The 17,275-nt window shown below is 48.2% G+C and overlaps 1 protein-coding gene across 2 annotated transcripts in view; it reads right to left on the bottom strand.

The window, feature by feature from the left end:
* Positions 1–229: 229 nt before the first annotated feature.
* STOML2 (stomatin like 2) overlaps positions 230–17,275 on the bottom strand; it is a 66,587-nt gene continuing 49,541 nt past the window's right edge. For both annotated transcript variants that reach the window (XM_033936215.1, XM_033936220.1), the window contains 2 exons: positions 1,591–1,719; positions 230–465 (listed from right to left, as the gene is read on the bottom strand). In XM_033936215.1, the coding sequence (XP_033792106.1) occupies positions 322–465; positions 1,591–1,719 (273 nt within the window). In that variant the 3' untranslated portion in view covers positions 230–321. The remainder of the gene's footprint in view (positions 466–1,590; positions 1,720–17,275) is intronic.

The following is a 17,275-nucleotide window of genomic DNA, read 5'->3' as shown; positions in this document are numbered from 1 at the left end:
GTGGGGTTCCCCAGGGGTCTAACCTTTTTAGTCGTTTCTCATATGAGAGGAGTTCTATCCCCTTTATTATCTTGGTCACTCTTTGAAAAAAAAAAGAATTAGCAGGTGAGAAGGTAATAGCCAGTAGCAGCTCCTTATTGTGATCTAGTATCAAACAAATTATTTCTGAATGCAACAAGGAATTTACAAATGGATATCAAACATATCTTCATATTTTATTACATAATTAAAGTTCAAATAAAAAAAAAAAAGAAAGGACGCAAAGCCGCAAAGTTCAGACAGTAAAGGAGAGATGGTGTAATTGCTTCACAATGCATCTGCTCATTCTCCCAAGCTTCGGGCCCGACCGTAGGTAGAGTCTGGATCTTCTGGATCTAAAGGCTGAATTCTGTCGCTGTCAGACAAGGCGGGGCTATGGCTCTTCTGAGGAGAAGGCTTGGTCAGTGTCCCATAAATGCTCAAGGCCTTGTTATAAAGAGGAAAGGAAAGGAAAGTTCACTGAGGATACCCTGCCCACAGCAAAGTTATTTTACCTTTTGGACCGAGAACTCCAGAACACCTGCTCATCTGGGAGCAAATCAGACCTTGTAAAGGGAGGGGGTGAAATGCGACTTCCTCAGAAGGGAAATCGTGGGCACTAGAAAGCACATCAATGACCTGATATTGGAGAGGCAATTACATTTATACAGACATTATGCGCCTAAATGCCAAGACTAGTGTACACATGTGCACACATTATCTCCAATTCTATATATGCGCTAAGAAACGCGCGCAAATTTGGGCGTGCATCCAATTAGCATTAACAGATATCAGTGCTAATTGGCAATAATTTGAATTTACATATGCATTTCAGGGCGCTATTCTATAGAAATGTGTGCATAGAATCCAAAAAGGGACCCAGGTGTGTCGGGGGGGAGGGGGGGGAGGGGAGTTCTGCAATTTGCACGCGGTGTTACAGAATTAGGCAGATATGCGCCTAATTTAGTTGTGAGGATTTACATCAGGTTTCAGTTGGTAGAAATCCTCTTGGGCCCATTTATAGAATAACACTCAGCACTTTTTTTTTTTTTTGAGGGGTGGGGCGAGGGGACCATATGCAGAAATTAACCCCATGTGTCTAAAGTACAGAATAGTGATGCTGATGCATGTGTGCCTATGCCAAATTCAATATTCCCTCTAAATGCCATTTCTGTAACGGGGGCATAAACAGGCAGAGAATGGACAGGGGCTGCTACTGATGAACAAATCTTGCAGAATACTGCATTATAACGGGGGTGTCCAACCTCGGCCCTCGCCAGGCCGGGTTTCCAAGATTCCCCAAATGAATTGCATGCAAATTCATTGGGGAAATCCTGAAAACCCAGCTGGATTGAGGCCCTCGAGAACAGACTTTGGACTACCCTGCCTCACAAGTCCTTTCCACATCTCAGCACTCAAGTTACACCAGTTCTAGGGCTCCTTTAACTTAGGGTGCCCAGATTTTAGGTTTGCCAATACCAGGTTACCCTAATATTCTATAACAGAATCTATAAAAAAGCATCAGGACACCTAAAGGGAGGGGCTCACTTACAGAATGACCCGTATGCTCACCTGTGTGACCATGCTGGTGATATTTCCAGTGTTGGAAGGTAGAAGGATGGTGTTGGACTCCTGAGCAAGCTTAGAGAAAGCAGACACGTACTGTTCTGCTATGGTCAGGGATGCTGCAGCATTGCCGTTCTGTAAAGCAGAGAAACAACACTGTCATGTGACCAGGAAGGGCTAATTAAATAATCTTATCACCATCACATATGCATAGGAAAATATAGGAACAGCCATTTTGCAGGAACTAAACTCTCTCTTTCTATCTGGGTGGTAACACTCAGACCCCAGCACTTGTTCTTCAGCTATCCATGTTATAATGCACAGACTGCAGCAGCAGTCATAGCCCAGGGCCTGCTTCATTCATATCCTAAGCGCTGCGTGTGACTGATAGTGCTATAGAAACAATAAATAGTAGTGGAGTCCGATTAGCTTTATGTTGAGCCCTAGGTAAAGATTCATAGGACACCCCTTCCTCCCCAGTCACATTCACTCTTCTCCACCTCGCCCCTAAGATATTCATGGCCTTCACCAAAATTAGCGTGGTAAGCCAGTCAGAAGCTGCTCAGCTGAAGAAACCCAATCTCGCGGCAGCCACAGACCGACTGGATTAGCGGTGGGGCAGGAACGCGGAAAGTTCGCTCCTGCCCGCTGCACCTCTGGACCAACACAGATCGGCAGAGGAGGTAGGAGGACAGGGCAGGGAGGGGGACAGGGTGCAGAGCCTGGCGGCGGCCTGCAATAATTCTGGAGGGGAGGCGCTGGCCCAAATATAAACCAGGAACCTTTCCTAAGTATACACTGAAATAGATGACATGTATGTCGCATGTGTGCATAAGGATACAACCACTCAGACAAGTATCATTCTTTGAAGCGACTGGTCCTTGAAAACTAACAGCGCGATTTTTATTTTTTGATGCCATAGTTATCCGAACTTGAGCAACAAAGCAATCAAGAGACTTTGTTACCATTTGGATCCTATCTTTGGAAACTTGGATTTTCAGCTCTGACAGAAACAAAAAAGAGAACGACTGCAGATGGTAGTTGATGAAATGCATGTTTGCTTGTTGACTATTGAGCTGTTCCGAGTTAATTTGCACTCAAAAATAAGCACATTCATTGCACTTATTAGCAATTCTATCTACTTTAGTTTCACTGTTGTTACAATTATTCATACATAGTTTAAAGAACCTTAAATAATTCTCAAATTAAATTTTTTGTTGCTTTTGCAATTTTATAATTTCAATTATATTGTGCCATGAAAAACTTTTGCTCCGTTTAGTGGGCCGGAACTAAAAACATGTTTAAAAGACACTGTGCCAAAGTGTAGTTGGCTACAAGAAGGGGTAGAGGAAGCACATTTTAAACTGAGGACCCGACATAGCCCATATTTTAGCGTTCTAAATCAAGGGTCATTAAAAAAAAAAACCCATCACACTGCTAACTGTATCAGCTCTGTCAAAATCTAAATTCAGCACTTTATCACAAAACAACAACACTGCAAGTAGGAAGTAATAATAATAATAACAGTTTATATACCGCAGGACCATGAAGTTCTATGCGGTTTACAATGCTTAGAAATGTTACAGATTGAGTGAATAAACAAAAGTAACAGATTGAATGAACAAACAAAGTACAGATTTAGCGACAGGTGATTCTTGCGCTCGGTTGTTAAGGACTAAGATTGAATGGGTTGGTCTCCTAAGTATTTCAGGGACAGCAGGCAGATATTCTCAACAGTGGTGACGTCACCGACGGAGCCCCGCAGTGGACAGCCTCGAAAGCAGACTTGCTTGAAGATCTTTGTAAGAGCTTCTGAGTGCTGCACTGTGCATGCGCGAGTGCCTTCCTGCCCGAGTCAGGGCGCGCGTCTCCTGTGAGGAACCTCATTTCAGATACCGAGCTAAGAAGCCAACCAGGGGAGGAGGGTGGGTTGTGAGAATATCTGCCTGCTGTCCCTGGAAAACAACTGTTATGGTAAGTAACTGTGCTTTATCCCAGGACAAGCAGGCAGCATATTCTCAACAGTGGGTGACCTCCAAGCTAAGCATAATGGGATGGATGGAGAGTTGGCAAGTTAGGAAAAAAGATTTTGCAAAACAGATTGGCCAAAATGGCCATCCCTTCTGGAGAAAGTATCCAGAGAGTAATGAGAGGTGAATGTATGAACCGAGGACCAAGTGGCAGCCTTGCAGATTTCTTCAATAGGAGTTGATCTGAGGAAAGCTACAGACACCGCCATAGCTCGAACTTTGTGGCCCGTCACCCAACCCTGCAGAGGAAGACCAGCCTGAGCATAGCAAAAAGAGATGCAAGCAGCCATCCAGTTGGAGATGGTACGCTTCGAGATAGGACGTCCCAACTTATTCAGATCAAAGGAGATGAAAAGTTGAGGAGATGTTCTGTGAGGATGAGTGCGTTGGAGGTAGAACGCCAAGGCACGTTTGCAGTCCAAAGTGTGAAGTGCCGCTTCCCCAGGATGAGAATGAGGCTTTGGAAATAATACTAGCAGAACAATACATTGATTGATTGATTGATATGAAATTCAGAAACAACTTTAGGTAAGAAGGTACTTGAGATGAGCCTTATCAATTGGTTCAAATGGAGGCTTCATCAATTGAGCCAGGACAACATTGAGATCCCAGACCACTGTGGGTGGTTTAAGTGGTTGATGAACATTAAAAAGTCCTTTCATAAAGCGGGAAACCATAGGATGTGCAGACAGAGGTTTCCCATCAAGAGGCTGATGAAAAGCAGCAATCGCACTGAGATGGACTCGGATAGATGTAGACTGAAGTCCAGATTGTGATAAGTGAAGTAAATAATCCAAAACAGAAGCCAAGGAGGTAGACATTGGCTCCATATGGCGAGTGGAACACCAAACAGAAAATCTAGTCCATTTCTGGCCTTAACACTGCCTAGTGGACGGCTTTCTGGAAGCTATCAATATCCTGGACAGACGAGAGAACTGTAAAGAATCAGTCAGGTTGAACGGTACCAAGCTGTTAAGTGTAGAGATTGTAGGTTGGGATGTAGCAAGGATCCTTGACTCTGAATAAGCAGAGGGAAAAACTGGCAGAAGCAGAGGCTCCCTGGTGCTGAGTTGAAGTAGAAGGGAGTACCACGGTTGTCTGAGCCACCGAGGAGCTATAAGAATCATGGTGGCATGTTCTGTCCTGAGTTTGACAAGAGTCTTGAGAATCAGAGGGAATGGAGGGAAGGCATAGAGAAAGTGATCCATCCAATCCAGGAGAAAAGCATTTGCCTCGAGATGCTGGTTAGAGTATATTTGAAAGCAGAACTGAGACAGCTTGTTGTTGAGGGGAGACGCAAAGAGGTCTATCTGAGGAGTTCCCCATTGAGCAAACACCTGATGTAGAGGTGAGGAATTGAGTGTCCATTAGTGAGGTTGCAGAAGACGACTCAATTTGTCCGCCAGACAGTTGTGCTGACCTTGAATATATGCAGCTCTGAGAAAGATGTTCTGATGGATTGCCCAATCCCACAGCTTCAGAGCTTCTTGACAAAGGGAGTGAGATCCCGTACCTCCCTGTTTGTTGATATAGTACATAGCGACTTGGTTGTTCGTCCGGACAAGAACTACGTTGTCGTGAAGAAGGTGTTGAAAAGCTTTGAGAGCACTGAAAATCGCTCTGGGTTCCAACATATTGATGTGACATAGACGGTCCGCAGGAGTCCAATGACCTTGGGTACGGAGTCCGTCGAGATGGGCTCCCCATGCGTAGGTTGACGTGTCTGTTGTGAGAACCTTCTGATGAGGGAGATTGTGGAACAGTAAACCTCTGGAAAGATTGGAAGATAGCATCCACCAGTGGAGAGTCTGCTTCAACGAATGAGTTACTGTAATTTGTTGAGAAAGCGGGTCGGTAACTTGTTGCCACTGAGATGCCAGGGTCCACTGAGGTATGCGAAGGTGAAGTCTGGCAAAAGGAGTCACGTGAACTGTAGAAGCCATGTGACCGAGCAGAACCATCATTTGTCTTGCTGAAATTGATGTGAGATGAGACACTTGATGGCAAAGGCGAATGAGGGTATCCCGATGTGGTAGAGGTAGAAACGCTCTGAGCTGGACAGTGTCTAGAGTGGCCCCAATGAATTAGACAGACTGAGATGAGGTCAGCTGGGATTTTGGAAAGTTGACTTCGAACCCTAGACTTTGGAGGAACATAATAGTCTGTTGGGTCGCTGCAATAACCCCTTGTTGAGAGGGGGCTTTGATAAGCCAGTCATCCAGGTATGGAAAAACTTGAAGACCCTGGGCACGGAGGGCTGCAGCCACCACCACCAGACATTTCGTGAAGACTCTGGGGGATAAGGTGAGTCCGAAAGGAAGAACTCTGTATTGTAGATGAAGATTCCCCAACCTGAATTGAAGATATTTGCGAGAGGCTGGATGAATCGGGATATGAGTGTAAGCCTCTTTGAGATCCAGAGAGCTTAGCCAATCTCCCTGATCCATCAGGGAATATAAAGATAGCATCCGAAACTTCTCTTTGACTATAAATTTGTTGAGGGCTCTGAGGTACAGAATGGGTCGCAAATTCCCCGTCTTCTTTGGGACTAGAAAATAATGGGAATAAAAGCCCATGTCCCTTTGGTTTAAAGGAACCTCCTCGACAGCTCGAAGGCGAAGAAGAGCTTGAGCTTCCTGAAGAAGGGGAAGTTGCGACGAATTGGAAAGACACTCTCTTGGAGGGCAATCTGGAGGCACCTGAAGAAGGTGAAGTGAGTATCCCTCCCGAAGGATGGTGAGAACCCAGAGATCTGAGGTGATCATCTCCCACTGGTGATAAAAATGGTAAAGACGACCTCCTATGGGCAGAAGAGAATTTTTATGCAGGGAGGTTGGCATGCTCAGACTGGGGATGTCAAAAAGACTGAGCTGGTTTAGTCGCAGCAGGAGTCTGAGCCTTCTGCTGTCGTTGTTGTTGTGGAGGCCTTCTTAGCGGAGGCCTGGAGAAAGCTGGTGTCGTTTTTTGGGGATAATGACGTGGTGGTTGTTTGTATGGCTGAGCAGGAGGAGTCTTAGGCTTCGGCCAAATCAAAGAAGCAAAAGAGCACTCATGTTCAGAGAGGCGCTTTGTAGCAGTTCATTCCCCTGGCAAGGCAAGTTGGCTAGATGGTCCTGCAGATTGGGATCCATATAAGAACATAAGAACTGCCATCTCCGGATCAGACCCATGGTCCATCGAGTCCGGCGATCTGCACACGCGGAGGCCCAGTCAGGTATACACCTGATGTATTTTTAGTCACCCATATCCCTCTATGCCTCTCGTAAGGAGATGTGCATCTAATTTGCCTTTGAATCCTAGCACAGTGGATTCCTTAATAACCTCCTTTGGAAGAGCATTCCAGGCGTCCACCACTCGCTGCGTGAAACAGAACTTCCTGACATTTGTCCTGGACTTGTCCCCCCTTAGCTTCAAACCATGTCCTCTTGTCCGTGTCACGTTGGACAATGTAAATAATTTGTTTTCCTGCTCTATTTTATCGATGTCTTTCAGTATTTTGAACGTCTTGATCATGTCCCCTCGCAGCCTCCTCTTCTCAAGGGAGAACAGTCCCAGTTTCTTGAGTCGTTCCTCATATTCCAAGTTCTCCATACCTCTTATTAGCTTCGTTGCTCGTCTCTGCACCCTCTCCAGCAGTTTTATATCCTTCTTTAGGTTGGGAGACCAATGTTGGACACAGTATTCCAAGTGTGGTCTGACCATTGCTCTATAAAGCGGCATTATGACTTTCTTCGATCTACTCGTGATTCCTTTCTTTATCATGCCTAACATTCTGTTTGCTTTCTTTGCCGCTGCCGCGCATTGTGCCGATGGCTTCAGGGTCCTATCTATCAGTACACCCAGGTCCTTTTCTTGTTCGCTCTTACCCAGAGTTGCGCCTGACATTCTATACTCGTGTTCCTTATTCTTACTACCTAAATGCATTACTTTGCATTTCTACACATTGAACTTCATCTGCCATTGCTCTGCCCATTTCTCTAACTGATACAAGTCGCTCTGGAGTTCCTCGCTATCCTCCTGCGATCTGATTGCCCGGCATAGCTTTGTGTCATCTGCAAACTTAATGATCTCACTGGATATTCCGTCTTCCAGGTCATTGATATAAATATTAAATAGGATCGGCCCAAGTACCGAGCCCTGGGGCACATCACTAGTCACTTTCTCCCAGTCTGAGAACTTCCCATTTATGCCCACTCTCTGCTTTCTGTTTTCCAGCCATTTGCCTATCCACCTTTGTATATCTCCCTCTATTCCATGGCTTTGTAGTTTCCTGAGAAATCTTTCATGTGCAACTTTGTCAAATGCTTTCTGGAAGTCCAAATATATTATGTCCACAATGCGGAGCCAGGCAAGACGGCACATGGCTACTGCAAAGGACGAAACTCTAGAAGAGAGCTCAAAAGCATCGTATGTGGCTTGCAACATGAAGAGGCGAAGTTGAGACAGAGTTCTGATGATCTGTTTGAATTCTGGAAGACTTTGTTCCTCAAGAGCCAGGTAAAATTTAGGCAGCAATTTGAGGAAATGGTTGAAATAAGCAGTGAAAATGTAATTATAAATTGAGAATTCTGTTAGCCATCATGGAATTCTGGTATAATCTGTGGCCAAACTTGTCCATGGTATGGCCCTCCCTGCGTGGAGGGACCGCAGCGTAAAGCTTAGATGGATGAGCTTTCTTTAAGGAAGATTCCACCACCAAAGACTGATGGGATAATTGAGATTTCTCGAAGCCTTTGTAGGGTACTGTGCGATACCAAGATTCCAGCTTAGATGGAATGGCTGTGATGGAATAAGGAGTTTCCATATTCCTTAAGAAAGTTTGCTTCAATACTCGAGTCATAGGAAGCCTCAAGATCTCCTTGGGTGGATGAGGCAACTCCATGTCGGCCAAGTATTCAGGTGTATACTTGGAATCAGAGTGGAGATCCAGTTGAAGAGCTTTTCCCATGTTGAAGACGAACCTGGCAAAAGAGGCAGACTTCGAGAGGCATCTTCCGGAGGAGGAGTGCGAGACCGAGGAACTACTGAGTAGGAGGGAGAAGCCTCTCTGGAATACTGAGACAGAGGCTCAGAGTCCAGGCGCATAGTGATTGAAGAAGCTACACTACCTGCATGAGGAGGAGTCAGTAGTGTTTGCGCTTCAAAACCCTCGATGGTGAAGTTCCCGGGGTTCGAGGAACAAACTGGGTCGAGGCAGGAGGAAAAGGCTCCCTCAGAGGCAGTCTCGATGGAGGAGTCCTCGACCTCGATGGACTTCGAGGAGAAGCAGCCGGTGTAATAGCTTTGCGAGACTTATGTTTAGATTTGGAAGAAGTCTCAGTAGCCTTGGATAAATGAGGCATAGAAGTCTCAGTATCCAAAGAAGGCAAAGGTTTCTGTTGTAGAGATGTCTCCTGAGGAAGCTTGGAAGCGAGATGCCTCGAATGCCTCGAGCGATGCTTCGGTCGAGGTGGAGGAGACTGTGTCCGAGGAGTAGGTGAAGAGTCACTGGATGAGAATCGGCGAGACTTCCGAGGCTTGCCTCTAGGTGCTTCCACCGGGGTCTCAGACTGCTGCTCAGGCTGGCTCACAGAAAGCTGGGTTGAGGACGGGAGGAGTTGAGCCATGACCGATGAAATCTGCGTGGTCAGAATGGCTTTTAACATGTCCTCGAACATGGGCACCGAGACAAAAGGATCAGGTCTCGAAGCTGCAGCAGTGCGCTCCAAGGAGGGTGACCTCGAGATTGAGTATTCCCGATGCTTGGAGGAACGCTTAGCTGGAGGTCTAGTCGATGCAAATAGGCTGGCAGATATGGCCTAGGATGCCTGTGACTCTGGAGGCTTCTTAGGAGTAGTACCTGAAGGAGAGACAAGAGACTTACCCGTCGAGGTCTTCAGAGGAGCTGCCGCCGAGGCCTTCGAGGCCAAAGGAGTCGAGGTCGAGGCCTTGGTTGAGGCAGCTGGAGTTGAGGTCAAGGACTTAGTGGTTGAGGCCGTCCCATAAGTCGAGGTGGAGACCTTGTCATTCGGCTGGTCCATCATGCCAAAAAGTTGAAGGAGCTTGGCATGGCGCCGACAAAGGACCCGAGGTTGGAGGGTAGCACAGCGCGAACAAGCGTCGGGACAATGTTCAGGACCCAGACAAACAATACACCGACTATGAGGATCGGTGACTGAAAGGATCTTGTTGCACTGGCTACACTTTTTGAACCCGGTTAGAGGCTGAGACATAGAAAAAACGAAGCCCAACATACCGAATGAGGTAAGCAGCCAGGCCTAGACCATAATGCCGCTGCCGGAAGAAAAATAAAAAATAAAAGTTTTTTGTGTTTTTAAAAAAAAATATTGTAGAAGAAAGAAAGTAATAATGAAACGCGAGCACAGCGACTAATAAAATAACAAAAGCCGCAGTGAGAGAAGGCAACGAAGGCTGCAGAGCTGAAAGAGGACTTTTCGGCTTCGCGGAATACGTTGAACTGAGGATCCTCACAGGAGACGCACGCCCTAACTCGGGCAGGAAGGCACTCGCGCTTGCGCAGTGCAGCATTTGGAAGCTCTTATAAAGATCTTCAAGCAAGTCTGCTTTCGAGGCTGTCCACTGCGGGGCTTCGTCGGTGACGTCACCCACTGTTGAGAATATGCTGCCTGCTTGTCCTGGGATAACTATTTTTATATACCGCAATACCACAAATAGCTCAGAGCGGTTTAGAGAGGAAGAGACTGTATACAGACAGCAATAATACAAAAAAACCTTTCAAAATTACATCAGCATGCTAACTGGGATTGTTTTAGGAATGCATCAAGGCAGAAGTGGAGTCAGAGAAATTTGTCAAAGAGATACGTTTTGATTGATTTCCTGAAAGTTTGATAAGAAAGTGCATTTGAAATAAAGTTGGTTAAACATTTATTCCATTTGCCTGCTTGGAATGATAATGTTCTATCAAGGATTCTCTTGTAGATGCAGCCCTTCAAGGATGGAAAGGCGAACAAGTAAGCACTGCGTGTACAAGTTGTGCCTGGAAATTCGAAATGGTGAGACAGATAGATTGGGGATGATGAACCTGTCATGGTTTTGAAGCAAAGGCAGGCAAACTTGAACATGACATAAAAGAATAGTCTTACTTGGTCAGACCAATGGTCCATCAAGCCCAGTAGTCCGTTCTCACGGTGGCCAATCCAGGTCACCAGCACCTGGCCAAAACTCAAGGAGTAGCAATATTCCATGCTACCGATCCAGGGCAAGCAGTGGCTTCCCAAATGTCTTTCTCAATAACAGACTATGGACTTTTCCTCCAGGAACTTGTCCAAACTTTTCTTACTCTATCTGCTCTTACCACATCTTCTGGCAATGCGTTCCAGAGCCCAACTATTCTCTGAGTAAAAAAAATTTCTGCCATTAGCCCCTGATCTACCATTCAAGTGTCATTCTATGTAATGGGCACACCTACCTACCTCCCCCCTCCATCCTCCAACATTGCACTCACTATATCCCGTCAAGGCTGACCCATGGAACCAGAAGCTCTAACCCAATGTTTCTCAACTCGGTCCAGGAGAACACCGCCCGCCAGCCAGGCCTCCAGGATATCCACAATGAACATAAACTTGATTTGCATACATTGCTTCCATTATATGCAAATTTCTTTCATGCACATTCATCGTGGATATCCCAAAAACCTGACTGGCAAAGGGGCACTCCAGGACTGAGTCGAGAAACACTGCTTTAACCCATGAACTGAACCGGGAACTTTCTGCATGGAAATGCACAGACCCTACCTCTTTGCAGGAAGGAGATAGGGGGACATCCTTTCCTTGAGGCAGCTGGCAGGGGACATAACAGCTGATTGTTATGTCTAATTTACTCCTTGAAGGGATGTGCAGGAGCATGTGAATGGAAGCAGATGCATAGCCTGTCAAGCTGAATGCTTCCTCCAGAACAACACAGAGGAAGACCTGAGACCGGTGAGGAGCAGTTCATGTGCGAGGAATGAGTAAGGGGGAGCGTGCCGAATATGCATGAAAAGTATTCAGAGCAGGCAGCCAGTGTAGTCTTTTGTAATATGAGCTTACATGATCCGATTTCTTGAGGCCAAAAATGAGACAGACTGTGGCGTTCTGGACGATTCTCAGTTGTTTGATGGTTTTCTTAAAAGATCCCAAGTATATGATATTGCAATAGTCTAAGGCAGTGTTCTTCAACCTTTTTACACCCGTGGACCGGCAGAAATAAAAGAATTATTTTGTGGACCGGCAAACTACTAGGACTAAAATTTTAAAACCCCGTTTACGCCCCATCTCCGCGAGCTCGGTCCCCGCAAACCATCTGATTCCATCTGCACAAGCCGCAATTATGATTTTATATTGAACATATTTTATTAAAGTATAAAAAGAAACAATATTCTGAACAATTGTGATTTTATAAATACAAATATACAGAGCACGGACCAACAAAACCCCTATCTCCCCTCCCCTTCACATATATCCCCTCTACTATCAAGAAAACTGAACAAGCCAAGTTATTATAGAATGCTACATAGAAATATCATGCTAACAGAATACTGCAGTCCCCAGTTATGTCTCTAGCAGGATATATAATTCAAATCTGATATATTCTAATGACAAAATAGAAATAAAATTATTTTTTTCTACCTTTTGTTGTCTCTGGTTTCTGCTTTCATCTTCTTTTCACTCTTTTCCTTCCAGCATCTGCCCGTTCCATCCAATGTCTGCCCTCTCCCCCTTCCATATGTATCTGACTTCTTTCTATGCCCCTTTTCCTTGTCCATCCTCCTCTCTCCTTTTTACATCATTCATTCCAGCTTCACTGCCTTCTTCATTTTTATCTCTCCTACACCAGATCTAGCATCTTTATCCCTCTCTCATTTCTCTGCTGACCCCCTTTCCAGCATCAATGTCTCTCTACTTTCTCATTCCTCTCCCCTTTCTCTCATCTGATCTCTCCATTCCACCCTGACCCCCTTCCCCTCCTGTAATCTCCCTGCCAGCTGTTTCCTTCCTTTTTTTCCTTCTCCCTTCCCTCCTCCCTCTATCCAACAGTAACTCTCTTCCCATCTCTTTCACTCCTCCCCTCCCAGCATCTCTCCTTCTTCTCCCTTCCCTCTATCCAACATTAACTCTCTTCCCATACCTTTCCCTCCTCCCCTCCCAGCAGCATCTCTCCTTCTAACTCCCTTCAAGTCCAGTAACAGCTCTCCCTTTTCCAGACCTTCCCAGCCTCCTACAGTGGCTTCCTCCCCTTCCAGCAGCTCTCGGTACTTGCCTGCAGGAAGTTGCCGGTAAATCACTTCCCTGGCAAATTGGAGAGCTGGTGGGAGGGGAGACAGCCACTGTGAAGGCTCTCCAGGATCTTGTTCGCACACGCTGACCATCTCCCTCCACCTGCACCTGAATCTGCAGCTCTCTCCGGTCTAATCGCAACTTCCCCGCGGCCCTCTTCAGCAACTAGGCAGGGGTGGCGATCAAGACACGCTGCCGACGTCGGGACCTTCACTCTCTGAGTCCCGCCTATTTTGTTTCAACTTCCTGTTTCCGAACAGGCGAGACTCATAGAGGGAAGGCCCCGACGTTGGCAGCCTATCTTGATCGCCTGAGGCTGGGAGGAACATTAGTCGGGAGAAACCGCAGTCAGCAGGAAATTTAACTGCCGTCTTGATCTCGCCGGCCCTGCGCGGACCGGCAGAAATTTTCTGCGGACCGACACCGGTCCACGGACCGGCGGTTGAAGAACTGTGGTCTAAGGTACTTAAGATCAAAGATTGAACCAGCAGTCGAAAGGAGAAGATATTGAAATAATGTTTAATGGTACGAAGTTACCATAGAGTGAAAAAGCACAGTTACTTACCGTAACAGGTGTTATCCAGGGACAGCAGGCATATATTCTCACATGTGGGTGACGTCATCTACGGAGCCCCAGCGCGGACAGCTTTTCAAGCAAACTTGCTAGAAGTTTCAAGTTTGCACACTGCACCACGCATGTGTCTGCTTCCTCGCCCACTAGAGGGCGCGTTCCACCTCGTGGTCCTCAGTTCCATCACTAGCAAAGAAGCCATCCCCGGGGAGGCGGGTGGGTTGTGAGAATATATGCCTGCTGTCCCTGGATAACACCTGTTACGGTAAGTAACTGTGCTTTATCCCAGGACAAGCAGGCATGATATTCTCACATGTGGGTGACCTCCAAGCCAACCAAAAAAGGGCAGGTGGGAGGATGGCAATTTATGAAAACAGATTACGTAACACCGACTGGCCAAACCGGCCATCGCTTCTGGACAAAGTGTCCAGGCAATAGTGGGAGGTGAACGTATGAACCGAAGACCAAGTGGCAGCTTTACAAATGTCCTCCATGGGAGTAGATCGGAGGAAAGCAACCGAAGCTGCCATCGCTCGGACCTTATGCCCCGTGACATGCCCCGAGAGCGGGAGACCAGCCTGAGCGTAGCAAAAAGAAATGCAAGCAGCCAACCAGTTGGACAAGGTGCGCTTGGAAACCGGATGTCCTAGACGATTAGGATCAAAGGACAAAAACAATTGAGGAACCTTCCGATGAGACTTGGTACGTTGGAGATAAAATGCCAACGCCCTCTTACAGTCAAGAGAATGGAGCGCCGTCTCGCCAGGATGGGAGTGGGGCTTAGGAAAAAACACAGGAAGGACAACGGACTGATTCAAGTGGAAATCCGATACAATCTTTGGCAAAAATTTCGGATGTGTGCGCAAAACCACCTTGTCATGATGGAACACCGTGAAAGGTGGATCCGCAACCAAAGCTTGCAACTCACTAACTCTTCGAGCCGATGTGAGAGCAATCAGAAAAACCACCTTCCAAGTAAGGAATTTGAGAAGGGATACGTCCATAGGCTCAAAGGGAGGTTTCATCAGTTGAGCCAGGACAACATTCAAATCCCAAACAACAGGAGGAGGCTTCAGAGGGGGACAAACATTGATTAGCCCCTTCATGAACCGTTGCACCATAGGGTGAAGCGAAAGAGCACGACCATCTAAGTGCCGGTGAAAAGCTGAAATGGCACTGAGATGTACCCGGACAGATGTCGTCTTCAGGCCTGATTTAGACAAATGTAACAAGTAGTCTAAAACCGAAGCCACCGGGACAGAATCAGGATTCAGATGACGCGAGGAACACCAAGATGAAAATCTGGTCCACTTCTGTGAATAACAAAGCCTGGTCGAGACCTTGCGTGAGGCTTCCAAAACCTCCCTCACTGACTGAGAAACCTGGATTGAAGTGAAGGGGAAAGGAACCAAGCAGTCAGGTGCAAGGACTGAAGATTGGGATGCAACAGCGAACCCTGACTCTGAGATAGCAGAGAGGGAAACACAGGCAGAAGCAGAGGTTCCCTGACACTTAGTTGAAGAAGCAGGGAGAACCAATGCTGACGAGGCCACCGAGGCGCAATGAGAATCATCGTGGCCGTGGATGACTTGAGACGTACCAACGTTCTCATGATCAAGGGAAAAGGAGGAAACGCATACAGGAACCTCCCCTCCCAGTCCAGAAGGAAGGCATCCGCCTCCAGACGGTCCGGGGAGTACATCCTCGAACAATATAGGGGCAGTTTGCGAGTCTCCGAGGAGGCAAACAGGTCCACTTGCGGAGTCCCCCAGCGGTCGAAGACCTCGCGCAGGACTCTGGAGTGGAGAGACCACTCGTGCGGCTGAAGAAGCCGACTGAGCTTGTCTGCCAAGCAGTTTTGGTCTCCCTGAATATAGACCGCCTGTAGGAAGATGTTTCGGGAGATTGCCCACTCCCAAAGGCGAAGCGCCTCCCTGCAGAGGGGCCAAGAGCCCGTCCCACCTTGCTTGTTGACATAGTACATCGCTACCTGGTTGTCCGTGCGAACTAGGACTACCTGATCGCGAAGAAGGTGGTCGAACGCCCGAACCGCCATGTAAATGGCTCGAAGTTCCAGCACATTGATGTGACATCGACGGTCCTCCGACGACCACAGACCCTGGGTCCGCAGCCCGTCTAGATGGGCCCCCCACGCATACTCCGAAGAGTCCGTGGTCAGGACCTTGCGAAAGGGAGGGGCCAGAAACAGCAACCCCCCGGAAAGATTGGAACAGTCGGTCCACCAACGGAGCGACCGTTTCAAAGAAGGAGTGACCGTAATGAGACGGGACACCGGATCGCAATCCTGACGCCACTGGGAGGCCAGGGTCCACTGAGAGATTCTCAGGTGCAGTCTGGCAAATGGGGTGACGTGGACCGTCGATGCCATGTGGCCCAGAAGCATCATCATGCGCTGGGCCGATACCACCTGCAGCTGCGAGACCCACCGCCCCAGCCGAACCAAGGCCGCCAAGCGAGGCTGCGGGAGGTACGCACGTCGGCGCACAGTGTCCAGCACTGCGCCTATAAATTGAAGGGACCGGGCCGGCTGTAACTGCGACTTGGGGAAATTCACCTCGAACCCCAGTCGTTGAAGGAAGGCGATAGACTGTCGGGTCGCTGAGATAACCCCCTCCCTGGTCGTGCTTTTGATCAGCCAATCGTCCAGGTAGGGGAAAACCTGAAGGCCCCGATTTCTCAGGGCCGCCGCGACCACGACCATGCACTTCGTGAAGACTCGAGGGGACGAAGCTAGGCCAAAAGGCAGGACCCTGTACTGAAGGTGCAAGTCCCCCACCTGGAACCTCAAGAACTTCCGGAAGGCAGGATGCACCGGAACATGAGTATATGCCTCCTTCAGATCGAGGGAGCACATCCAGTCCCCTTCCTCCAAGAGAGGGTATAGAACCGGGAGAGACAGCATTCGAAACTTCTCCCGGACCAGGAATTTGTTGAGCTTCCTGAGGTCCAATATAGGGCGTAGGTCCCCGGTCTTTTTCGGGACCAGAAAGTAGCGGGAGTAAAACCCGGTCCCCCGCTGATCTGCGGGAACCGGTTCGACCGCCCGAAGCTTCAATAGGGCCCGGGCCTCGGCCAGCAGGATGGGAAGCTGGCTCCGATTGAAAGTGGAAGGTCCCGGAGGCATATCCGGTGGCACAGACAAGAAATTGAGAGAGTAGCCCTCGGAGACGGTCCGGAGCACCCAGGCGTCTGATGTAATTTCGGTCCAGGCTGGATAAAAGGACCGAAGACGCCCCCCTATAGGCAGGGATTTCTGAGCGGTCGCGGAGGGGAACCTGCCCCATCCGCTCAGCCCGTCAAAAAGAAGGCGCGGGCTTGGAAGGGCCCTGCGCCGGGGCTTGCGTTTGTCCCCCTCTGCCCCTCTGAGCCTGGCGTCTAGGTGGCGGTCTGGAAAAGGCGGGAGTAGATTTTTGGGGGTACCGCCTCGGGGGAGGGCGGAAGGGTTTCTGCTGCGGGGGTCTAGGCTTGGGCCGGACCAAGGAGGCCAACGAGCGCTCCTGCTCAGACAACCGCTTGGTCGCCGCCTCTAATGACTCGTCAAACAGTTCGGACCCCACACAAGGCAAATCTGCAAGGCGATCCTGCAGGTTTGGGTCCATGTCGAGGGTGCGAAGCCAGGCCAGACGGCGCATGGCCACCGCGAAGGCCGACACCCTCGAAACCAGCTCAAAAGCGTCGTACAAGGCGTGAAACAGGTACAACCGCAGTTGAGACAGGTTGGACATGAATGTATCAAAACCTGCCTTCTGGGAGTCCGGTAGGGAGTCACGAAACTGAGGGAGGTCCTTCACCAT

The sequence above is a fragment of the Geotrypetes seraphini genome, chromosome 1 (genome assembly GCF_902459505.1).
Source record: "Geotrypetes seraphini chromosome 1, aGeoSer1.1, whole genome shotgun sequence".
NCBI lineage: Eukaryota > Metazoa > Chordata > Amphibia > Gymnophiona > Dermophiidae > Geotrypetes > Geotrypetes seraphini.
This window is presented reverse-complemented; position numbering and strand designations above follow the sequence as displayed.